This window comes from Protomyctophum bolini (genome assembly GCF_963924005.1).
Source record: "Protomyctophum bolini genome assembly, chromosome: 17".
NCBI lineage: Eukaryota > Metazoa > Chordata > Actinopteri > Myctophiformes > Myctophidae > Protomyctophum > Protomyctophum bolini.
This window is the reverse complement of record NC_137878.1, coordinates 34,070,546-34,096,970: the sequence shown is the minus strand read 5'-3', so window position 1 is coordinate 34,096,970 and position 26,425 is coordinate 34,070,546. Positions and strand designations below refer to the sequence as shown.

General features: G+C 44.4%; 2 protein-coding genes across 5 annotated transcripts in view; both read right to left on the bottom strand.

Moving 5' to 3' along the window:
• The window catches only part of LOC308331342 (receptor-type tyrosine-protein phosphatase U-like), a 265,106-nt gene that overhangs the window by 120,156 nt on the left and 118,525 nt on the right, over positions 1 to 26,425 (bottom strand). For 3 of the 4 annotated variants that reach the window (XM_080786750.1, XM_080786752.1, XM_080786753.1), the window contains exon 1: positions 10,901 to 11,219. In XM_080786750.1, coding sequence (XP_080642876.1) covers positions 10,901 to 10,994 — 94 coding nt within the window. In that variant the 5' untranslated portion in view covers positions 10,995 to 11,219. Of the gene's footprint in view, positions 1 to 10,900; positions 11,220 to 26,425 lie in introns of those variants that run through there. The other variant, XM_080786751.1, reaches the window with a different exon arrangement.
• Positions 23,088 to 26,425, bottom strand: part of LOC308331341 (receptor-type tyrosine-protein phosphatase U-like) — a 121,798-nt gene continuing 118,460 nt past the window's right edge. The window contains exons 28-30 of the mRNA XM_080786749.1: positions 26,210 to 26,367; positions 25,107 to 25,242; positions 23,088 to 24,155 (exon numbers count right to left, since the gene is read on the bottom strand). Coding sequence (XP_080642875.1) covers positions 24,093 to 24,155; positions 25,107 to 25,242; positions 26,210 to 26,367 — 357 coding nt within the window. The 3' untranslated portion in view covers positions 23,088 to 24,092. The remainder of the gene's footprint in view (positions 24,156 to 25,106; positions 25,243 to 26,209; positions 26,368 to 26,425) is intronic.

Sequence of the window (26,425 nt, the reverse complement as noted above, 5' to 3'; positions counted from 1 at the left end):
CACTGATGTTCCAGAATAGGAGCTGAGCTCATCCCACAGTCACAATTAACTCAACATATAGACACATATAGTTGTGATAAACACTGTGTGAGCATACACACTCTCCTCTCTATCTCTCTCTCTCACTCTCTCACGGTCTATAAAAGTAAACTGCCTCCCTTGAGTATTTCTGAGTTGAGAAAGAAGATCAAGGTGTCGGGCCATGAAAATAAATAGGTTACTCGCTCTGTCTGTCTCTCCCTCTCTCCCTCCCTCATCCTCACTCTCCCTCTCCCTCTCCCTCTTGTGCGTGAGTGCGTGACTCTCTCTGGGCAGATTCACACAGAGTCCATTTGATTCAAACTGTTCCCGAATACGATCGCCTGGTCCCCGCTGGCGATTATTCACATCGGCCTTGATTCTTCCGCACCCGAGTACACTTCATTCAACTGTATTCAATGCTTTCACGTTGCATCGATCCGTATCCGAGTACACTTCAATCGGTCCCAAGACTACCTCCATGTGGTCCCGGGAACGGTTGGGTGAACCGCTCCTTCACACTACCACAACATTTGACAAGTGGTCCTGAGTGCACACCCGGGACCATAGTGTGAATCTGCCCTCTCTCTCTCCCTATATCTCTCTCTCTCTCTCTCTCTCTCTCTGTGGTCTGATACAGATAGTCTCACAGACGGAGCTCTGCCACAGGGACCATGCAGCTGGGGACAGTGGCTTCCCTGTGTTCACACTGCAGAGGACAACAACCGCTCTATGCTTCACCCTCCATAATCCCCCCAACTCCTCTCCCCCACCTGACTCATTTAGCTTCACCCCCCCCATCCATTCCTTCACAGCTTTATCCAGTCCCTCCAGTCTCCATTACTTTAACTTTCTGCTCCATCATATCTTCCTCTCCACTTTATTTCATGCTGTCAGTTGATCTTATGTTCTCTACGCCCCTCCTTCTCTGTGATAATGAGGGGGTGTGGGATGGTGGGCGGCGGTGGTCTTGGCTATGAAAGCCTACAGGGTTTTAAATCCTGCAGCCGAGCCCAGTCACTGGAGCAGAGAGTCACTGTACCGGAATTAATCCGGGAGCCGGCAGGTCTCACCCTTCAATGGACCCACACCCTGAAACCAGAACCAGAACCATAAAACCAACACTGATGAACCCAGAAGCCTCCCCTCAACAGGCCTTCACAAAGGATGATTTCAGATGACTAATCAGCTAGAAAGACATCCTCCTTCTCCCTCCAAGTTCCAGCTACAACATCCCCCCCCCCCACACACACACACACACACACACACACACACACACACAACGCAGGATGTCACATGCCACATGATTTTGTTTTTCATGAGGACAATGGCTTCAAATAGCGCTTTATCCGCACCATATTGAAATGTCAACATCATTAAGGTCAACTGTCAAAATCAGCTACGGAGCGGGAGGGCGGGGGGGAATAAACGAGTTGAAACCTAGTTAGCCAGTGTTGGCAGTGGGCAGTGTGTTTGTTGGACGGATAGTCAGTGATATGAAATATGAAATGCTAATCTGTAATCTTTCTGTAGTGGTCCTAATAATATTTGTTCTTAAAGTAGTGTACTGAAGTAGTATAATTCATAATCACAAATTAGGATTGAAATGCCGGTGTGTTCACCCCAATAGGATGTGCAAGCTCAAACAAATGAACTAAATTACGCAGTAGAGTGCTGAGGTAAGGATTTAATGTTACAACTAGCTACCACCCACTAAGTTCACCCTCTCACGACAGGGCCAATGTGTTGGTAGAGATCACCCCCCTGGCTGACTGTAAGGACATGACTCTGCCCCCTGCTGGGCTCTGTGAGCATTGACACCATAAGACAGCTCTTTCCTGTCATGATGACTGTGTGTGCCTCAGACTGTAATCCCTCTCCAGTGGTTTCTTAATTAAACATGGACGACACATGAGGCTCAAGACGCTGGCCTGCAGGCCCAACGGGGGAAAGGACATGAATACTGATGTTTGACTGGATTAAGAAGCTTGTTACTCAACAGCTGTTCCTCCTGCTGGGGACAGAAGAAGAAGAAGAATAAGAAGAAGAAGGGGAGCAGGGGGAGTAGAAGTAGAAAGAAGTTGTAGGATATTGTGGGATAAAAAAGCAAGAAAGAAAAATGTTGCTTTTGATGCCCGCAGCCCCGCACACACAGAAAAAGACAAATCGATGCTCACGTAAGCGTGCACACACATACAGTACACACATGCATGCACACACATGCGTCGCACGCACACACACCATTCTGCTATTGTCCTAGTTTGCATGCTCTAAAATAAATGTTTAACCCTGCAGCAGTGAAACCTATTTCCTATATTCTATATATTCTATAGCTTGATGTATTTTATAATTAGCTCAATCTGAATGATTGTTTTATTTGTGTGTCTGTGTTGTTGTAAAGCGTAAACAAATAGCACAGCAAAGATGTGTCTGTCCATCTGTCTCTCTTTGTCTGTGGGACTGAGAGTTTCAATGAACAGCAGGTATTCCTGTCTGGCACAAAGTGGGTCTTTGGGTGGGGGGGAGAGGGCAGTCGATATGAAAACAATGCATAACCTACATTCTCCTGACCTGCATGTGATTAGGGACGTCTGGAACTCAAGAACAATAGACGACCCACTGGCCGTGGCAGTGGAGATTCATACGGGTGACAATATATATGTGAGAACGATCCCTTCAGAGTGACAATCACACATATCAGAATGAGGTCTTCGACTTCGATGTCACTAGACACACGGCTTGCAATTCACACTGAATTGTCTCTGTCCGCCGGCATTGCCGGCGTATACCCCTCCCTACTTTAGTAACGTGTTTGGTGTGGGTGTCACTTTATGTACACTTTAAGTACAAGACATACAGTAAGAACAGTGGCACACATTTATTTGTAAAGTACAAGTATGAAAATAAAAGCCACGCATAGTGGTGAATAAATCTCTGCTGATCCCTCCTCATTACCTCCTCTCCTCTCCCACCCAAGGAGCCAACACAGTCATTACCTCCTCTCCTCTCCTCTCCCACCCAAGGAGCCAACACAGTCATTACCTCCTCTCCTCTCCTCTCCCACCCAAGGAGCCAACACAGTCATTACCTCCTCTCCTCTCCCACCCAAGGAGCCAACACAGTCATTACCTCCTCTCCTCTCCCACCCAAGGAGCCAACACAGTCATTACCTCCTCTCCTCTCCCACCCAAGGAGCCAACACGGTCTCTGTGGAGCTGCTATTTCCACTGCAGAGAAAGGATTTCATTTCAGCTTCAAAAATGCACATAAATAGTGTTAAGCGGATGCTGAGTGCAAAATACTAAATAAACGAGAGAGGCAGCCAATGCAATCTTTTGATTGAGTTAGCAGGAAGCTTTCTGCTGAGAACATCACTTTTCTAGGTCACTTCTCTAGGCCTGTGCTTAAAGATCTCACACAACAACATATGCCAACTGGCCAGGTTTTTACACAAGGGCAAACACAGTAGACCCGCCTAATGCCTGCTGGGGTTATCCCTGCATCATTATCTCTGTCTGGCCGGGCTCTCTCTCTCTCTCATCCATCTTAGCATTGTGTAGGTCTCTCTCTCTCCCATCTCTCTTTTCATTGATTGTGTACATCTCACAGACCTGGGTCACTCACAACACCATCTGCTCATTGATGCTGAGATTAGGGTTGCAGAGCCAGGAGGCCACAGGGCCATGGCATGTTAAGAGGAAGGCTGATCTGGAGACCGGAATTAAATTTCAGCTCAGAATAACTTTGACATCTGAGCAGGAGGGAGGGGAGGGAGCAGAGAGGAAAAGGTGAATTAGGGATTTGCAGAAAGGAGTGTGTCTGTGTATGTGTGTCTGTGTGTGTGTGTGTGTGTGTGTGTGTGTGCGTGTGTGTGTCTGTGTGTCTGTGTGTGTGTGTGTGTGTGTGTGTGTGTGAGAGAGAGAGAGAGGGGGGGGGGGGGTAGGACCACCATTTTCATGCTGTTTCCTGACAGCTTCCTCCAATGAAAATCGATGGCCCCCCTAAGCCCACCCGGCCTCCCGATACTGTGGTTTATCTCACCGTCTCTCTCTCCCTCCCTCTGTCCTTCCTCTCTCTCTCACTCAATAAACTATGCTGAACCTGGGGTCTACTTGAATCAATGATTCAGGGGCTCCTGCAACCGCAAGCTTATAAAAATCACATCACACTCAGTCAGCCCCCCGGGTGGTAATACATCTCATACCGACTAAACACGGACTTTAGAAGAGGCATACGGTACATGTCCAATCATCCGAGCACATTCTACTGTGAATGCTAAACCGCTGTGGCCGGCTGGCCACTGGCTCATTCATTACCCATGCAGGAGATGATGTGTGCCGGTTCCCTGCTCATGAATGTGAGCCTTTGCATTTATCTGTCTGGGTTCGCAGGCCATGAGGTCTCCAACCTCTGTGCCACCTGCTGATGCAAAGGCATGTCGAGAGGCCAACACAGCAGATGCTAGTCCAGGTGATATGGCTCACATGCCTGCCAAAATGCCCCCATCTGAACTATTTCCGAGACAATCCCGCTGAACAGAATGGCAGACGGAAGGGAGGGCTTGAGGGTGGATCAAGATTCCTTCCGCAAACCTCTCATTCAATTTTCTATGAGACCAAAGGGCAAACACGTGCGAGGGGTTGTGAGAAGGGTGCAAAAAGAAGTGAGCACGTTATCCACGTCTCGAGAGCCAACCACATTGGTCAAAACATGAGGCTGCGGCTCTGGTGCTGCCTGTTTTTGTTTTCAGTAAATATTTTAGCTACACCAGCATTGTACTTGTGTTGAAGCTTAGCTGATGCCTAACATGCCTAACCACAGGCACAGGCATTGTATTGCGCCAACATGCCTGCAAGTGGCTTACAGGAGAGCATGTCAGCGACAGCGAGCCCAAACGAGTTCTAATCTAAACTACATTCCCCACCTTGCAGAATCTGTTGAGGGACGCAAAGCCCCTATACTGTTGTGTGTAGTGTGATATCTACAGCTAAAAAGGGACCTAAACAGCCAGGGTGTGAATCTTGCTGATGTGTTTTATAAAATAATCACACTTGTGTGAAGTGAGGGGCGCAGCGACGTCAGTATTTATATAAGCCAGATGATGTCTTGTGTGGTCATTTACTGTACTAAACAATAGACTTGGCAGGCAAACATTGTTTGTTAAAAATGCACTAAACAAACAAACAAACAAACATTGAAAGTCCATAGACTTGGCTTCCACATGGCGATATTGCAGAAAGCCATGCATTGGAGGGGCCCCTCAAAAACACAAGCAGTTGATCTAATAGGAGTTTGTCCCACTATGACCTTCTGCGTTTACAACGGTTTTGGTCTAAACTTGATGTGGACTTGATGAGCGAATTACCATAACAGACAGAGACAGTAGGAGAGAGGAAGGAGTAAGGAGGGCTGAAAAGAAAGAAATTGCTTTTGGCGTGGAATGATTTACCCGCGAAGCTGTAGAAGGGGATGGGAAGTAAAAGTTATGTTATACCTTGTTATTATTCCAGGTTATGTGAACATAAACCAAAGTGACACTTGCTGACACCACTGCCCAAAATCATCACGTCAGTGAACCCTGATGGGAGAATGATGTCCCTAGTACTCCCTAAGGTCTTTGCCCCACCAGACCACATTTTAAAGACCGCCAGGATTGTCTCCTCGTTGCTGATGTCACTTTGCACTGTTGGCAGTCATGCTTCACAGGAGACGCCTGAGTCCTGACCATGCGTTTCACGCCTGGGGAAATAGACGGGACAATTGGCAGGGCTCAGGAGAGTAAACAGAACCACCGGTGGAGCAGGAAACAACGGAGGAATATTCATAAAGATTATTCATGGCTGCCTGTCAGCGGGGTGACAAATCTGGGAGGTAATGGTAGCAGCAGAAGACAGAGTGAACCCTGAGCTCCACTAAATGGACAGGCAGGCATCACAGCAGAACAGACCTGAGCCTGCATGTGACACCGCCGTTTCCATCTCATCCATAATAAACAAGCCTGCATAAATAGGCTTTATAATAAAACAGGATTCAACATGAATACTACCTGACGTTCCCCACAAGGGGCTAATCGTAACGGTGACAGGGATGATTACAATAGAAATTCATCCTGTGTTCTTCCTGTGTATCCATTTGTACAGATTTTTCTGTTGGTGTTTTCTCGGTTTAGAATGTTTAAACAGATAATATTATATGAAAATCTATTGGAGGAATCATTGGAGGAATTTGGAGCCAGCTGCAGGTAGGCCTACAGTCGCTCTCAAAGAGGCATAGTCACGAAGAGCGAGTGCTATGTGGAGAATGTGTGACAGGTGGTACGATGGAGCAGAGAGCCATGCAGGGGAGGCATGTTTGATCTCCTGCTCTGGGAACTTCCTAAAAAAGGAATAAAATATATCACACAGTTCAAAAAGTCTGGACGGGGAGTTTCAGCTCCCCATTCTTTTGTTGCTGCTGCAGCAAGCGTAGCCCAGCCAGCACTCTGCGTTCATACGTTTAGCAGCGCTCTGCATATCTGTCACGGACGCCAACCTCAGAAGAGGGATAAGCCAGTGCTTTTAGAGCAGTTCAGAGGCAGTTGATTTGTGACTTTTACAGGGAAGTTTTTAGCCTCCTCCATGATTCAGTAATTATTTTATACCACCATATGCACTCGGTAGCAGATCATTATACAGCTCACTGGAAATGACTAAGAGCTAAAAACTTGAAGATAATCTTCACTGTGCTACGTGAGGTGACATTACACTGAGGTAGCACTGTAGCAGTGGGCGGCAATGATACTGTAAGTGTGACACCTTAAAGCCAGGCAGGTGACTCTTGATTACTACCGGCAGGTTGAGTGACCAATGGCCATGTCTAAAACACAATGAATTAAGCAGCCACGACCAGGCCCTGCAGGTCCAGAGCCAAGGCCATTTAGCAAGGCTGTCCATCAATGCACGGTGGTGACAGGTAAGACAAGCACGACCGGCAAGCAGTGATCCAAGCTAATCAGCATAATGAGCAGAAAGTTAGGAAGACATGCTCCAGCCTTCTAACACATGTGCCTCTGCCCATGTACAGTGTAACAGTACAGTATAGGCTGGTATCTGCGGCAACTTCTCTATACCAACCATCACTGCCCACACATGTGCATACTGTATGGATACAATACACATGCAAACACACACATTTGGAAGCCTCAGACAATTCTTTATTTTTGTTGTCCACAGCCAGGTTTGTCTTAACAGACCCAGTGAAATCAGGCATCCCTGTTGCAGAGAACGGACATATGCGATTCGTTCAGCATTGTGATTTGTGAGAAACACCTGACATGCTATATTAACCGCTAATGACTGGAAGGGGAGATGCACATTACACTCAAGATGCATATTACAATCTACGTATATTGAACTAAAAACAGCATTTTCACTTTGGTCCATCTCTCTCCACTATGTCACTGTTTGGATCTAGGGACATGGGCACAGTGCTGTTATGTCACTGATACTCTGTAAAGTAGCAGGATTCAGCTTTGACAGAGACAATGCAGCTTGTCAGAGGCATTTCTTCTCCGTGTTCCTGACCAGGCACATTGACAGTCTGGTTCTCTCCCAGGAAATAGACTTTAGTAGCAACACATCCACTGTCTGTCATAACCCCAGACTCGACCCACATTGATAAGAGAAAATCTTTTTTTGATAGATAGAAATAGTAATATACAAAAGCGGTGAAGAAAATGCATTGGCTACTTGCAGAACTGGGAAGTCTTCAGCACTACAGATTAAATGTAATTTCTCTTTTCTTCTTCTTCTTCTCCGGACGCCTTGACATACTGTTTGCAAATGCTGCTTGCTTGGCCAACAAATGTATTAGGCAAAATCTAAAGGACATACGGAATGAGTAACTGGGGCCTAACAGTCAAGGGGCCTAACATAACAGTCAAGGCAATTAGAACTCCTTAAAAGCTATCAAAGAAACACAATAGAAGAGATTTATGGACTCCTGCCACTGACAGGCTGATTACTCATGAGTCATACTACTGACTCAATCACTCAAACTGCTTGAACAGTGTGTGTGTGTGTGTGTGTGTGTGTGTGTGTGTGTGTGTGACTATAAACACAATTAAGAATGTGCACTTCAGCAAACACAGACTGTCTGGAGAAAACATTATGCAATCCATCTAATGGAGGTATGCTAATGTGAAGTTTTAATTCAAAGTTGTGGTGGGGGTGCTCTATTCATTTGTACCCGTTTTCCTTTAGTATAATGCACAATGGCATTAACTCATAGAAGCCGTTTTTGAATTCAGTTAATAATATAGATACTAGATTATAGTAGCTTTTGTATTTACAAAGATGGATGTAGGTTATTTAAGGGTGCATGTGTTCCATAATAACCAATAACAATGATGATTAATAACCATAATTCTCAATGGTTCTGTGGAACAATCACGTCCTTTTTTCTTCCTATAACACAGCCATCGTCCATCACTGTCCTTTAACCTCCATGTACAGCCTTGGAGCCTTAGGTGTGTGTGTGTGTGTGTGTGTGTGTGTGTGTGTGTGTGTGTGTGTATGTGCATGCGTCTGGTCTGAGGGGAGGGGGGGGGGTTCTATTTTCAGTTGCAAATTCAAGCAGGGTATACCTATACCTACTGTACACTGAAGCACACCAAAGATAATTTTGGTTCCATAGTTCTCAGCAACACTGAGGATTTTCACGTGAACCTCTCTCACACAGCCTCCTCCAATCTCGCCGTGTTTCACGTTGCATGCGAGTGCTGTTCATGTTCAGAGAGTGGGGGAGACGCGGTGAGTTCATTCTAAGATTAAATTACCTTCTCTCTCTCTCTCTCTCTCCACAGCTCCTCACAGCAAGCAGGGCTGCATGCTGCACTTCAAACACACCGAGTTTCACCCCAGAAAAGCAACTCATTCACTGTGAAGGTCAAAACTATGGATATGAGCTATGCCACATGTGTCAGTCAAATAGTCAAATACGCATTACGTAACACTTTGAAAACACTATAGTTCAGTCAGGACCAACTCATGAATGGATTCAAATTTCAAATATTTGTAATGAATATAAAATTAGCAATACATTCGGGAGGGGGACTCATCTGCTGTCCTCGTCAGCTGCATTAGCACGAACATCTTCGAAAGAAAGCTGGGAGTGGTTCTGTGGTCTATTGACAACTGCTCTCAGTCTAATAATGGTGATGGTAGCAGCAGCGTAATGTATACCCCATGAAGAGTATTTATATCATAGCTACGGCATTCACGGGAGTCCCCAAACATTCTTGAGATAAACCAAAGCTGTGTCTGTGCTCCATCTTTTTTCACTCAAGACTTGACAGGGTGTGACTAGAGGCAAAAAAAAGAAAAGTTTTCCAATCAAATCTCACAAAGGAACTGGTGCATTTCTCAAAAGACAAATGCTTTTAGTTTTCAGTAAAACTATATTCTAGATTGCATTATTTGCCCCAGGCAAAGTAAGTTGAATATAAACTATATTATTGTTAAAGTTGGGTCTGTGACTTTTAGGGATTACTGTATGCAATATAGCCTGGAGCTGTAACATTATACTGTATGTGTTCTGAGAACATTTTCATTCCATTCACCAAAATGTTTTTCCATCTGTACTGTATACATAATATAATGGTTGCATTCCAGCAGAGTTAAATGAAAACAAATTGGATCCAAAACCAATGTTATTTATTTAAGCATACGTAGCATAGAAGCCAGTTATTGTGCTATTCCCTCAACGTATTATCTGAACAAAAAGCATTGTGTCCAAATGTCATGAACTTAAACCAATGCCCCATTTAATGCTATGCAATGACAATGCAATAATAGTGTCATCTTCATTGTGACAAAATCTCATAAAATAAAACTGTATGGAAAATGATGGTCTGGCGAGACACTAGTGGCTCAATGTATGATTCATGAAAGATGCTGTGCACAAAACCACAAGGCAAGGCTTTACACCCAAACGGTTGCAGAGAGAAGGCTGTAGGCTTTCTCACTCATCATCATCATCAAAGGTCAGGGTCAGGTTAATGAATGAGTTGGCATCTACCTGCTTCATGGTCAGCTCTGCACCGCTTTTGGAGAAAGAGAACCAGTAGTCTGGACATTTTTAATGTGGGGCATGAGGCAACTGTCTGACAACATTGTTTACCTTTCAAAATGGATTATGAAACTATGGGAAGAGGAGAGCTGGCCCCAAGTCGCAGCAATTAATTATTGGGTAAAGCTACACACGCAGCACGTACAGTATGAGCTATAATGCTGCTGCCTCTCTCCCCAGGAGGGCACGGACGTGTTCTATGACCGTTGTAGTGTAGTTATGTAGGCTAATATCACAGCAATTCTATAGATATTCTCATGCAACAACAAAAAAAAATCAGAAAATGTTCACACACACACACACACACACACACACACACACACACACACAGCCTACCGTATATATATATATATATATATATATATATATATATATAAATAAATAAAATGTCCCACGACTACATTCTCTCCAGTAAGCTGTAAGCACATAATGGCTCACACAAAAATGACAGGTACGTGTCATTATTACTATAGTTAATTACCCCGCACCAACCGCAACACAGGCGATAGGACTGGGACACTCCACACTCCACAGTCTTTAAGTTTACCTGCTCCAAACTTTAACAACAAATACAAGGAATTGAAACGTGTTCATGGGGCTTCACGGCTATGGCAAATAAGCACGCCACGTCGCTGTCATTGTTAACGAAAACTAAAGTTAGTACACTACAGTCAGTACGACCGGCGTGGTCCGTGTCGCTTGCCGACAAGAACTGTCAGCACTCAGCAGGCGACACGGCGGCGGCGGCACTATAGTGAGTTTTTCAGTAGCCTACCTGTTGGTGACTCCAGGCTGTCAGCTTGGATCCTCAGTGCGGTCACCATCAGTAGGAAGGCTGCTGCATACATGTTGAAATGTTTATGGAACATTCATAAGTCCACCTCGTTGAACAAACGGGACGAAATCCAAGTTCTGCTGCACTCAGTCAGCGTCCATTCATTGTTAAATAAATCCCTCACACACGCTCCGCTACGGTCCAGTTCGGCTCGGCTCCTCCACACACGAAGACACAAACACACACACACACACACACACACACACACCGAACGTTTGTCTGAAGTTGCCGTAAGAACGAAGAATTCAGAAATGATTCAGAAGAGTTTTTTCCTCCTGCGACAGACAGACTCACCACAGGATCCACTACTTTCACACACCGTCAAGCACGAGCAGTGAGGGCCTACAACGCCCTCACGTGGCCACTGGACGAAAATGACCAGATAAAAACAAAGCCATGTAGATAAATAAATAAATAAAAATGAGAAAATATGGTGGATAATATTATATTGGTCCTTCTGTTTTGGTTTGCTCTTTGGTATACCTGACATGACATTATAACATTATGACATTATAACATTGACAATGTTATATAATGTGATTTTAGATACAATCCTGTTGGGATATTTGGGGGCTGACCCCTATGGACAGGGCAAATGGGATCCGCGCCCATGCAGGGGCCCTGGTGCAGCCTACCGGAGTCCCCTCCCCTGGGCCATATATTTAAATATCTATACCGATTTACTTCATTTGGTGTGTCCCCATGATAACCGCGGACGGTGTGCCGTGCTGACTGAGTCGTGGGAAGTGAATGGATTCATTCCCAACTTGCATCACTTCCGAACTGTCTAGGCCAGTGGTTCTCAAACTTGTTTGGCTTCAGTACCCCCTTTTCCTGATTTCTGGATAAAAGTACCCCCTTTACCGACTACAACATTTTGCTTAGAAAAAGAGAAAACTATATATATATATATATAACGTACCTCTATTTAACTTTTATTTGGTAAATGAATGCCCTACTTTATACTGCAGTCAGTGCAGTGCAGTGCAGTGTCATATAAAAGTACCAAAGATAGCAGATCTTCATCTATGAATAAACAATAACCTATCTTTTGAAGAATATAACGGAGTAAAGGGGTGAAAGACTTCAAATTAGAGCATCCTTGATTCCTGCAGCACATTTACTTTAAACTGTTCACTTTCTCTCACGTACCCTCATCAATGTGGGGCCCTCAGCCTACAGTAAATGTGGACTAATGTCTGAATACAAAACAGAGCAGTATTTTTTTTTTACATCATGTAAAATACTGAATAACAAAATGTCTACAGGTGCTTTCTTAAGCCAAACATGCCTTACCAGTGGAGTAGTGTGTGTTTGCGTGCCCACCAGACTGCCCATTCCGGGTAGCGCGGTGACAGGGTGGTGGGGGCTATAAAAGATAACTGGCCTCCTTGATCTTAATCAGCGAAACTAATACAAAGAATGATTGGTTCATTGTGTGCATGCATGTATAATTTAGTAATGCTAACTCGTTCTTGCTTATTTATGTGTGTGGACATTTTAAATTGGCAGAGCACACGTGTCGAGGAATAAACAGCCATGCCTTCACATTCATTCAGTACAATACTCTTAGAAAAAATAATAATAATAATAATAAAGTAGTTAATGTGAGCAGAAGGCTCGATGTTGAAGGAACAGTATGTTCTAGCAATAGTGTAGCAGCATTGGCACAAAGCTACAGCCTCTGTTATCTAATCTGCATGATGCTCTCTACGTGGATACAAGACACAGGTGCACTTGTAAACCTTACTGTGACAGGAGCTCGTGAAACGCTCAATGAAAATACTTGATCGTCTGTTGGCAGCTGACACAGTCGTACGGTATATTATCCATTAGGGCCCCAGCTAATTGGAGTTCATTGGAGCAGAGGAGCTGTTCTGTTTAATAATACAGGATCTTGCATTTATCACAGTATTGCTGCATATAATAATAATCTTTTTTTTTCTCCTCCAGTTTCCTTTCATTATACGTGGTGCGATGACTCTATTAGAAAAACGAGACGTGGATGTTGTCCTAGATTTCACGCAAGGATGGATATTATTCTCAAATGAAAGCGTTGATATTTTCTGGTGACTGTGTTCAGTTGCACAATGGAGGCAGTGTGGAGGGACAGAGAATATTTCCCTCTCCGTGCAGGTTATAGCACTGGTGGAAACGCTACCCTAAATTATGCAAGCATAGAGCTCAGTTGTGTAGGAGGGCTGCAAATGATGCAAAATGCCTACAGGCTGGCTGGTTGAAATACATACAGTGTGCCCTGCAGAATTAACTGTGGTCTGTCTGGACTGGGTTCAAGCCTCCAGGTCTGTTTGTTATGGACCAGGTCTAAAACCACAAATAATGGAAGCATCATGTTACCGTAACTTACCGATCAATAAACCAAACAGATCCTAGCGTCTCTATTTTGGGCATAGCATGTTTTAAAAAATATATCTCACTAAGGGCAGTGGTTAAAATGCTAAGAATTAATCTGGCTTTTAGACATGACAAATGTGGCAAAAGACAGGCCGCCAATCGTGACAACATGTTGCACGAGTGGCTTACTGGGAATGAGCATGCATAGTAATTTGACACCAATCGTTCCTGGAGTGTCCGAGATTGACAGGCACACAGACATACGGACAGCCGCAATGACAGCCTCCTGGCCTGTGCCTGGAAAATAGACAATATGCATATTGCCTGCTTGTGCCGACTGTAAATGCCAACATGTCATCAGTGTGTGTTGCACGATTTGAAAGGTGCATCCCACCGTCCTGTAAGAGGATGTGAGAACAGAACAGTCGCAAGCAGAAAGCCAGAAGAAAGTCTCCACAGTGACAGTGAAGCGTATAGAAACCGTGCAAGTTCTCCGAGTAGGCGAGGGGACAGACGGCACTGCTCAACACCAGAATACAGATACCACAGCTGTGAGGCACTGCCTCCCAGGCCTTAGCTCCCCAGTCCCCATGCCCCTCTCTTCCCCCGTCAGCATTTGAGAGGGGGCAGCAAGACTGCAGGGAGGCAGGTCTGGGGTCGGAGAAAGCAAAGGGCTGGGTCATGCATCTCAATGCAAACCAGGCGTGTCGGCCTGACAGGCCCAGAAAACCCATCTCTCTTCCTGCTGACACCCATGCAACCCAGACGCTTCCCCGCTCGCCAGCATATTTATTTTCATAAGACAGCGAGCTGTCACAGTCTGGGCCTGAGATTCTGTTTCCCCTCTACAAGGCAGGCTCCTTGCCCTCGCTGCTACCCATACTGTATAGGCACACTTTATACACTTGCACTCACATGGTATTTACACACCCAAAATCACATACAGTACTAGTAGCCTATTTATTTCATACTGACTCTGGAATATACAGTCCATAAAACACATCACACAGAGCGATGGGCCCCCTGGTCACAGACATGGCATTCTGAAGCCCTCTATTCCGACGCATTGCCATTCCGACTCTCCGCATTACCAACCCTGTCCCTAACCCTAAACGCACGCGGAAGCCACATAGTCTTAATTGCGGTGTGCTTAATGTCATAGTCGGTGCATTTATTGTAAGATTGTTTCAGAAAGGCAGCCTGAGAGGCATTATAACCACAGTTCACACATTCACTATGGAGTATGGAACCCTCCAACCTAAAGGCTTTAAATGTCAGACATCCATCTAAGATCATCTTCAGGTAGCTGGAAAAGCTCTTGATCCCCAGAGAGAGACTTTTAGGACTTTAGGCACCCGAGATGAAAGGAAAGTGTTTCACCAGCCATTACCTTTATTTTGCAAATTTCTTCCTGCACTTCCATGGGCATAATTGTACTGCGAGGTGGTGCTTACGTGTGGCTGCCTGGACTCATCAACACCAATTACACAACGCCCTGTGGGGGTCCTGACACACACACACACACACACACACACACACATCAGGTGAAGGCAGGTGACTACAGCAGGCCAACCAGACCAGAATACAGATCACATCTCAGAACCACAGGGCTTAAGTCTGTCCACTGAAATGTGAAAGGAAAATCCTGTTTTCAGCACCCGGGACAAAAAACAGGTTTCTGTCTTCAACATGTGAAACGTGTCAGCTTTGTCATTGATACAATAAAAGTAAAACAATGATAGTGATATATGTACTGTAGTTATCTGTTTAGTCACCATGGAGTTGGGGCTATGTTTTTACTCCATTCCGTTTTGTCTGCTAAGAAAATACAGTACCTTAAACCAGGTTTCTGTCCAGGGTGGGATTGAAGAGTGAAGACACGTGCATGTAGTTACCAGGAGACCTGCATTTCAGCTTGCAATTAGCCCTTCACTAAATCACACCCCAAAAAGCGATTGTCCAATGCCAATCCAAATAGTTTAGCAACTGTTGCTATGCAGGTCAAGTTTCCGCCACCTGTCAGTGTTATTTTGCATGGCTCTGTTGTTGAACACATACTGTGCACAGCACGTCGAGAAAGTTACATGACTGACCCACCCAGACCCAGGTGATGGCATAATACTAATGACCGTAGTTTACCGTGCAACATGAAAACTCCGGTTGGGTGGTCATTAAAAGTTGATTTCTCCCCCTGTCATTACCTACCTCGTATTTTTGTTTATTTAAATAATGTCATGCACATTTGTCCAGTGCATATAGCCTACTGCAGGCCTGGTTGAATAGATTTAGAAGACAGTTTGAAGGTTTTGCTACCGACTTTTTTTTAAAATATTATATGGAGAAATCCCGTCATTTAACATGCATATTATCTATGGGGGAGGACAGCTGTCAAATACAGTTGTCTGAGAAATGGTATTCACACCACAACACAGGTACAGTAGGTGGGCCAGTCCATTTTGGAAATCCCATTTAATATATAATAAATAAAAGCACGGCTCAACAAAAGCCTTCTGAAAGTGCTGTGCTGCAAAGTCCAAATAATATTGTCCAATAGAACAAAATGTGAAAACACATCCAGAACTCTGAGCAGAGAAGACACTGAAGAAGGTTGTTAAAGGTGAAATGTGTCAGCTTTGTTATTGATACAATAAAACAAATTAACAATGATAGCTATTTATAGTCATTAGTCACCATGCTATATGTTTTTACTCCATTCTGTTTGTCTGCTAAGAAAATACCTTGACACAGATGCCTGGAGTTTCGTGTAACGTGTTGGGAATGATCAGCAGGCTGCCGCCACCACCACCAGCTCCTTGGCCTTTCCAATGTTGAGCTGAGTGATTGTTGTCACACCACCCTAGGACTTTAGGCACCCGAGATGAAAGGAAAGTGTTTCACCAGCCATTACCTTTATTTTGCAAATTTCTTCCTGCACTTCCATGGGCATAATTGTACTGCGAGGTGGTGCTTACGTGTGGCTGCCTGGACTCATCAACACCAATTACACAACGCCCTGTGGGGGTCCTGACACACACACACACACACACACACACACACATCAGGTGAAGGCAGGTGACTACAGCAGGCCAACCAGACCAGAATACAGATCACATCTCAGAACCACAGGGCTTAAGTCTGTCCACTGAAATGTGAAAGGAAAATCCTGTTTTCAGCACCCGGGACAAAAAACAGGTTTCTGTCTTCAACATGTGAAACGTGTCAGCTTTGTCATTGATACAATAAAAGTAAAACAATGATAGTGATATATGTACTGTAGTTATCTGTTTAGTCACCATGGAGTTGGGGCTATGTTTTTACTCCATTCCGTTTTGTCTGCTAAGAAAATACAGTACCTTAAACCAGGTTTCTGTCCAGGGTGGGATTGAAGAGTGAAGACACGTGCATGTAGTCACCAGGAGACCTGCATTTCAGCTTGCAATTAGCCCTTCACTAAATCACACCCCAAAAAGCGATTGTCCAATGCCAATCCAAATAGTTTAGCAACTGTTGCTATGCAGGTCAAGTTTCCGCCACCTGTCAGTGTTATTTTGCATGGCTCTGTTGTTGAACACATACTGTGCACAGCACGTCGAGAAAGTTACATGACTGACCCACCCAGACCCAGGTGATGGCATAATACTAATGACCGTAGTTTACCGTGCAACATGAAAACTCCGGTTGGGTGGTCATTAAAAGTTGATTTCTCCCCCTGTCATTACCTACCTCGTATTTTTGTTTATTTAAATAATGTCATGCACATTTGTCCAGTGCATATAGCCTACTGCAGGCCTGGTTGAATAGATTTAGAAGACAGTTTGAAGGTTTTGCTACCGACTTTTTTTTAAAATATTATATGGAGAAATCCCGTCATTTAACATGCATATTATCTATGGGGGAGGACAGCTGTCAAATACAGTTGTCTGAGAAATGGTATTCACACCACAACACAGGTACAGTAGGTGGGCCAGTCCATTTTGGAAATCCCATTTAATATATAATAAATAAAAGCACGGCTCAACAAAAGCCTTCTGAAAGTGCTGTGCTGCAAAGTCCAAATAATATTGTCCAATAGAACAAAATGTGAAAACACATCCAGAACTCTGAGCAGAGAAGACACTGAAGAAGGTTGTTAAAGGTGAAATGTGTCAGCTTTGTTATTGATACAATAAAACAAATTAACAATGATAGCTATTTATAGTCATTAGTCACCATGCTATATGTTTTTACTCCATTCTGTTTGTCTGCTAAGAAAATACCTTGACACAGATGCCTGGAGTTTCGTGTAACGTGTTGGGAATGATCAGCAGGCTGCCGCCACCACCACCAGCTCCTTGGCCTTTCCAATGTTGAGCTGAGTGATTGTTGTCACACCACCCTACACAGCTTTAAGGACTGTACTTCTCCTTATCCATACAGTTCATGTATGACAATTCCCACCTGTCTCATACTAGTAGTTAAAGTGAAGTAACATGTACAGTCAGTAAGTCTCTGACCAGCAATACTATCAACGTGCATGAATAGAATAATTTTTTTTGTCATAACCAGACTCTTTTCTTCTCTTCTCTGCTCTCTATGATCCGATGGTCGTGGCGACATACACATTTCAGTTATCTTTTTAATTTAAAATGGGAAGGCGCATGCCATTTAAAGATAATTCATTATCTTAGTTTTTTAATGAGAGGGAACGAGGGGAGCCGGGGCCCTTTTGAAATCAACCTCTCACCCACTCATCAATTAGTTTCTCCACTGTATTATGCATGGCAGAATAGCAGTCATCAATTTATGAATATTTTCAGCCTCTGGGCCTCCAACTTTTCACCTAATCTCTCTCTCTCTCTCTCTCTCTCTCTCCATTGTCATAACAGTACAGTCACTGCCTCAACATATACTGTTCACAGACAATGTGGCTCTTTCACTTGCCAAAGTTTTCTCAGCTTCTCTTTAAATGTCCATCTGTGACTGAGTTTTAATGTCATCATTATAGTATTTTAATTGGTATCAGTGCCTCTCCAGCTGTTTTTCTAGCCTGCTACTAGTTCTTTGTTCTTTGCATTCACACAGTCTAATTAATATTTAACACATTGTCAACTCATTATAAAATCTCGCATGAAGAAGATTCACTGTATTCCATTGTCGGAATGGAAATCGGTTAAAACAAGCCTATTTGCTTAATTGCCTATTCAGCAGCTGTCAAGAAATGGTTTGAGGTGCAAAAATGCCTTAAAGCCCAATGTAAATAGCCATGCGCAGCATGCAGTATGGGGGAGTCCGTCATAACAGTGACATTCTGCCGTGTTTTCACGTCACCTTCTGGTATCACATCAGCTCACTTGGAATTGTTAATTGTTTCCACGTAGTGGGAATGTGCGTGCGCACACACACCCACACACACACACACACACACACAGGGTTCAAAACATACTCTCTCCCTATGCGTTCGGCTTGGTGGAGACAAAATCTTCTCAGGGAACACTAAGGGAATAAGGAAGGGAAGGGGCGGTGTCACCATGTCACAGAAGAGGATGTATCCTGATGTGGAGGCTGAGCTGAGAGGTCTCCAGAAGGTTCCCCATGCAGCTCATTGTCTCACAGCCAGATAAGAGAGAGAGGGAGACAGGACATTTCACTCACAGACAAGGTGATGAACCAAAAGGTGGCACACTGTGGAAAATACAATTTTAGTACAATTGTTTTATGCGGACTGCTCACCCACAGCACAGCAGTTCTTGTATTGTTGCCTCCACCAGGCCGAAGGCACGGGGAGAGAGTATGTTTTGCACTTCGTCCGTCCGTCCGTCCGTCCGTGTGTGTGTGTGTGTGTGTGTGTGTGTGCGTGCATCCGTGTGTGTGTGCGCGTCCATCCTTTGTTCCGTCTGTTACCAGCTAATCCCCGGTACCGTTAACACGGTCGATGCCAAATTTTGCACACACACTCCTTGGATGCCAACGATGAACCTCTGCTCCACATCTTTTGATATTACTCCTCCAGATTCTGTCTATAGTCATGTGCTCAAGATGGATCTGTCCGATATTTCATATTCCATCCTAATTGGCTAACATTGGCTTTCAAAGTTTGACACAGACTTTCCTACTAGGCTGAGGAATATATCCCACACTTTTCACATTGGCCTGTTATAGCGCCACCAATAGGTGGATTTTTGCAAAACACATTTTTTGAACAAAATGCCTCAAATCATCCAATTGCCATCCAAGGCGTAAGAAGAAATGCCACCCTTTTCACATTGGCCTATTATAGCGCCACCAGGAGGCCACAACTTCACCTGGACCTGATTTGACAGAGGGCGAGTGTGTTTTGGGGCGAGCATTCTTGTATTCTTTTGGCCGAGTGGCTGTCCACTCATAATTGCGTTGTAGAAATGTTATTATTCCCCATTTTTGGCAATGATCTGATTTCAGAAATGCTCACGGTAGGACCGACTGGACTCCCCCCACCAAGTTACCAGACAAGCCGGATGCACCACGGATGATTCTAACCCCACGGCAGTGGAAAGGAATAGCAAGATCTGTACTATAAAGCCCCTAGTCTATTGCTTGCTTGTGTCACTTTCTTTCAGGCAAGTCTGAATGGAATTCATCATTTAGTATGAAAGCCTACTTAGCGCCTCTTAGCACTTGGCAATGCACATGGCTGTGTAATCATAAATGATAATGGCACTCTCAGCCTTGCTGCCCTTGCATGATGTGAAAGGTAATGTGTATAGAAACTCACTGAAGGAGATGAGTGGGACATCAGTTCCCAAACTTGTTAAACAAAATAAGTACACAAACCCTCCATAGTTCGTCCAACTTTCTTCCAAAGTGAAAGAATCCAAGCAGGGAGAAAATATTTTGTTTGCAAGTTTGAATTAACAGTACTGTATATCAGTCACTTTCTTTTTCTTTGGTCTGCTCAGCGAATCACAGGGTGTTGTTGAGCTCCGTTGATGAATTTACAGTATGAAGCTTACTGTACGTGAGACAGAGCAATAGTTAAGCATGTGTATGCATCTATTCTGGACAGTATCCAGCACAGCCCAAGAGATATACTTGACTGAGTGCCAACCCTGTCACCAACTCTGTCAACAGCTTTTCAATCTCTGAGGTTTTCAAAGCCCCTTGACCCTGTCTGAAGCTACTGTTCTATTTTATTTCTATGTTTAGCACACCACGTGAGGAAGCCCCATTAAGTCTATAGTACAGAACATCAATGCAATTCTCCCACCAATGTATGTTCTGCTTGCCTTTCATATCACAAATGCTCTTACTTTGAGGTTATACAATGCACGTGGTCGCTGCACTTGGTCAACACACGACTTGTCCTCCTTTCTATACAATTTACAATTTAGGCATTTAAAATTAGCAGACGCTCTTAATCCAAAGCGATTTACATTAAGCAAGAACAAAAAAGCATGGGAATACATCAAAATTAATCAGGGTCTCCACATCTCCATCCCTGATGATGTCACGAGACCTGGGCACCATACTGTATATGGTGCCCGACACACACTTGTGCCCGACACACTGACGGGAAATGCTCGATTCCATAGTTAACTGCGACCTTTGGACGCAATCAGCAACTTATTACCAGACTTAGCTGTATCTATTTTTGGGGGGGATTTGCCCTAGTGTTTCTAAATATGTTACTGCCTTTGGCAACTGAATTTCCCTGCTGGATCAATATACTGTAGGTCTATCTATGTATCTACCCATCTCACACGCACGTCGCACGCACACACACACACACACACACACACACACACACGCTTAAAACGGTAGAGATAAAGTGTTCCTTTCCTCACAGGTGCAGCGCTTATCTTCCATTCCAGCCCGTAGCAAGACGAGTGTCCAGTGTATTCTGTTGATTAAATACTGACATGAACACTTACCAAATCAATAATTTTTAATTTAAGATGATCAAACACTTTACAAAGTCTTTACGGAAATACCCATATCTGATCAACTGCTCGAACAATGCACAAGTTCACAACCGTTCATTGTTGATGCTAAAGCCAAACCATAAATCAATGGACAAGAACTCTGCACCCGGTAAAATAGAGCTTATTTTTATGGCTAGGGAAAATAAATATACATTCGCTTGCAACTGCAAAATAAAAGTGTGCTTGTGTGACATCAAAATAATAATATACCACTTTTGATTTGAACACATCGTCCAGCAACAAAACACCGTAGATGTTATTTTACGAGGTTTTATAAGGTTTTTCCCAAAATAAAGTAAGGAAAATGGAAAGGGACAGCATTACATTGACAACAGTTTGCAAAATTGAGGCCAGAGACCATCAAATGAGCAAGCAACTCTGAAACTAAAAGTACAACCAAGGACAATTAGCGACTACCAATTCAATCAATCACTTTGTATTTTGGCCTTAGGGCCCTATCTTGCGTCAGGGGCACTTTATCCGTAATTTGGGGATTTAGCATTGTGTAAGAGGCGTGCCCCTGTAAAACTGGCTATCTTGTGCCACAGCCTGAATCCTAAAAACACAGTGCGCTCGGTGTGCTATTTCCAAACGCACCCTAAGCTACGAAACAGTATCAAGCGAAAAGGAAAGTTCGGGAACTCTGAATAATTAAACAGAACGAGACCTCTGAGCTGCGAATGTTCTGCAATTGTGCGCCGAGGCAGCACCAACTCAGGAGCCATTCTTTGATCAAACGGATTCGCTTTGCGGGTGGTTTGAAGAGGCACTTTCCATTGTCCTAAACCTGTGTGAATAAGATAGCAAATATAGGGAAAGCGCATCAACACGCCTACAGACACACCTCCACCTGCAAATAAAGGTGTCGGCATAATAATGGGTATAGTGGCCACAAGATACCATTTACGCATAATGGAAGCTCCTAAATGCGTAATCCACGGATAATAGTTCATTTTGGCGGGTACGTCATGGCATACGTTAGAGCCCTTAGACTTCTTTCCACGTGAACAGAGCGAAGGCAGCAGGTAGGAGGACTGGTTTATACACCAGCTGGAGGCAAAGACAATTGTACACGCCTTCAACATTATCTGTGAGTACCTACGACCCCTTATGGACATCACAGAGTGCAAAAAGCTTTTTTTGTACGTGGGGTTCAACACTACCAGACAATATACAGTGCAATTCATCCTCCTGACCTCAAGTGAGTGCAGCTCTGCGTCCTCTAGGGAGTCTCATCAACACTGGAGAACTGACTGCAGCTTTCAGACGGAGGTCATATCGACTGGCCAGCTGGCACTGCTCTGCCTGGGTCAGTAAGCTGATGCAAAGTGGTGTGTCTGTGGCACCAGTCAAGCCCTGCATCAGTGAGACTTAAGTTTAAACAGTGAATTCTCACATTATCAGCAGGAGTTTTATTTTCACATACCAATTACAAAATAAATTATATTTTTGCAACGTAAGCAGCAATACCGGGGGCCAAGCAATGGGTGTAACACTTCACTTGGCTTCATATTCCTCCAGTGATCTTTCTTTCAGAAAGATCAGCATTTTAGATCATGTTCGATAGATTGTGCATACAAAGCTTTGTGTAAATAGCTAAAAAGTCCCTTGAGGATTAGGTTTTTAAATGTTTTGATTTGTCCTTGAGGCAAAATTGTTCCTTGTGAGGAAATACATAATGTACAGTATGTGTATGTAATGTCATGACTGTCGATCACAGAGGGAATGAGATATGCCTCTTCAAAGTTTACGTCTTCAATCGATTGCTATAGCAAACATTGGCCGATTGGAGCAAGATTGACAAATACTTAATAAAACTTGTCCGCACACCCGCAGTGCTTGGCCCCCCTAATAAACATTTACAGTATGAACGGAAATGGGAATGAAAAACACAACACTGCAAAAATTACATCACTTGAGGTCTGAGGCTAAGACAGATCATTGTGGTCCTGCACAAGTCCTGTCCAATGGAAAATGAGTGAGTCCATCACTGCTCTCACACTCTCTCTCTCTCATTGACGTTGTCCTTTCCCTGAGTACTTTCCTTGATCACAACAATCTGCACACCTGACAGCTTCCAAATGTGGTCCCTCAGTCTGCGCTTCCTCGTGCACCTGGCCATGTGCCTCCTCCTGCCCGATAGTGGAGGCAGTGAGGAGTGTAGTGGTGGAGGAGGGCCTCTTGCTTCTTGGCTGGAGTTTTGTTTTTAACAGGCTGTGGGCCGAAGAGCAGCCCTCACACCGGTTGTCTGCTTCTCTTCTGCTCTTCCAACTGCTCTGCCAGGTCTGGACGGGACACAGAGATCACATGACAACAACCCATCTTCCACAGTCTGCAATGAGGTGTACTGAATGTCAATATGACTTGTACCCATCAAGTTAACGTGAGCAGTCTGATGCGGGGCTGCATTCCGGCCAGCAGCAGCAGCAGTTCAGTACTGATGGTGGTTCACCCACCCACGTCTTCCAGACAGCAACACACAATAAACAACACTGAATGTGTGTACATGGTCACTCCACTCCCAGTCAAGTGTTCCTCGGGTTCAGCAGGTGTTTAGGCGCACCAAACCGTACAGGTTGTAGAGAAAAAGAAGGGTGTCATCAGTGCAGCCTTTTATAAGGCTGTCCAAGTTAGCTTTTTTTCTCAGTGAGATCAATGAACAGGTCATGTTTGAGCCAGTGAACGTGTTGTTCTCAGTGTCGTTAATGAAGAGGTCATGTTTGATCCAGACATTGAAAAGACGACAACCAGAGCTGGACTGAGGAGCCGAGGGCTCAAGGCCCACCGACCCGAGACAAGGTGTTAGACATTGTAGCACCCTCTAGTGGTGAGGATGAAAGTTACGTGAACTCCAGGCAGTCCAGATCCTCCAGGGCCACGTCATAACAGAACCGATACTGTTCCTGAAACAAACAAACAAACAAACAGCACTTAATGTTAAGATTTTAAGTTTAAAATAATAAAAACTTATGCTCAATTCAAGTGTGGCGCAAAAGCATGAATCATGATGCTAAAAGCAATAATTGGTCGTTTCCGAGGTTCTGAGTGGCAGCTGTTACTCATGTATCAGCGTGTGTGCCTGCATGGTGAGGTGAACAAAGATACTTTATGGACAGCCCCCCCCCCCCCTTTATGGAGTCTTCAGACTCCATAAATAAATAAAAGGAATACGTAAATAAAACAAATTAACATAAATATACCAGCAACAGTGTTCCTAGGTGGTGTCATATCCCAGGTCTATATACGTACCCCAACATACAGTATACTCCGTCTATATAATGGTTGAGGCCTACGGAAGCTTGTTGAAAGGAGGTTTTTCAAACCTCCAGGATCACTGGAGATCGCTATCCTTGGTGGATTTTCTGCCATCCCCATTTCGGATTTAATTTGTGCCTTTGTACCGCGACGCTGCCGCCATGTAAAAGCTTCTGACGAAAGGTAAACAGTGTGTGCTTGTTCCAATGTGTAGCGAGGGTATGTAGCGAGTGTGTGTGTGTGGGGTGGGGGCAAACCCAGCGTATGCTGGCACTGGGAACTAGGGTTTATGCTAACAGCTAGCGGTAGAGATAAAGTTAATAAATGAAAGATATGTTGATTTATTTTTCTTAGCAAAAATGATAGAACTGTGTTATTGTGCGAAGCCAACCAGTAATATTTTCTAGTTTGATGGACAAGGCATCTGAATAAATAAGATGGTAGCCTTATGAATAAATATACATTATATACCAATTACTCAGGCTACGAAGCGGTAAAGAGGGTCAGCCCACTCACTCTGACAGCCGGCCATAAAAAGGCAGACATAACATTTTCAGCAGTTTAATAATAATAATTTCAAACAGAAACTTTTAACTCACCATGGTCTCCACCATGTTTGGCTTTGAGTTGCGCAGCGTTTTGGCAGCAAAGAAAGAGTCGACCACTCTGTGATGGCGAATCATTTCCAGGATCATGGTGCAGGCACAGAAAGTACCACTTCTACCACCTCCGTTCCTGTTCCCAACAAACACACACACGCACACGCACACACACACACACACACACACACACACACACACACACACACACACACACACACACACACACACACACACACACACACACACACACACACACGTCTGACTGACTGACATGATACACATTCCATCCACGAGTCACAGCTCTTTCACCTACACAGTGAAATGTCAAATGCTCAATCAGGAAAAGGTCAATGTGAGTAATGGCCGACAATACAGAAGTGGGATCGTGTCCCATATTCTGCCTCACCCATCCACATCTAAAGTTCTTACGTAACGACTACAACCACAGCATACGCTAATGGACCCTATACACTTCAAGACATGGTGTTCATTTAACTCTGTTATTTAAGTGTAAAAATTTCCCTACAGCAATAAGGGTAACCTTTTCCACTCAAAGTTAAGCTAATAAGTTAAAGGGTGGGCTCTCCATCGTACAATTGTACGTATTATTATGGCACGTTAACAATAAAACTCGGTAAGGTAGGAAAAGTGTCAGATCATCATCATCACTGTTTGTGGTGCTGGTATCACTGTGTGTGGTCCGGGGGGTGGTGGTATCACTGTGTGTGGGCCGGGGGGTATCACTGTGTTTGTGGTTCTGGTATCACGGTGTGGTGGGTGCTGGTATCACTGTGTTTGTGGTTCTGGTATCACGGTGTGGTGGGTGCTGGTATCACTGTGTTTGTGGTGCTGGTATCACTGTGTGGTGGGTGCTGGTATCACTGTGTTTGTGGTGCTGGTATCACTGTGTTTGTGGTGCTGGTATCACTGTGTGGGTGGTGCTGGTATCACTGTGTTTGTGGTGCTGGTATCACTGTGTTTGTGGTGCTGGTATCACTGTGTTTGTGGTGCTGGTATCACTGTGTGGGTGGTGCTGGTATCACTGTGGGTGGTGCTTTCTGGTATCATTGTGTCTTTCTGGTACTAGCGTATAGACTCACAGGCAGTGGACGATGGTGCGTCCCTCTCCACATTCCTCCTGCCAGTTGTGCACCTGGGCCAGCAGGCTGAGGAAGGCCTTCATGGAGTCGGGAACGTCACGGTACGGTGACCAGCGCAGGAACTGGAAGTGACGCACCACCAGCGGACCTTCCTGAAGCTGAACGGCACAGAGAAGGTGGAGGGGTGGGGAGGGATGACATTTCATTGGTTAAACG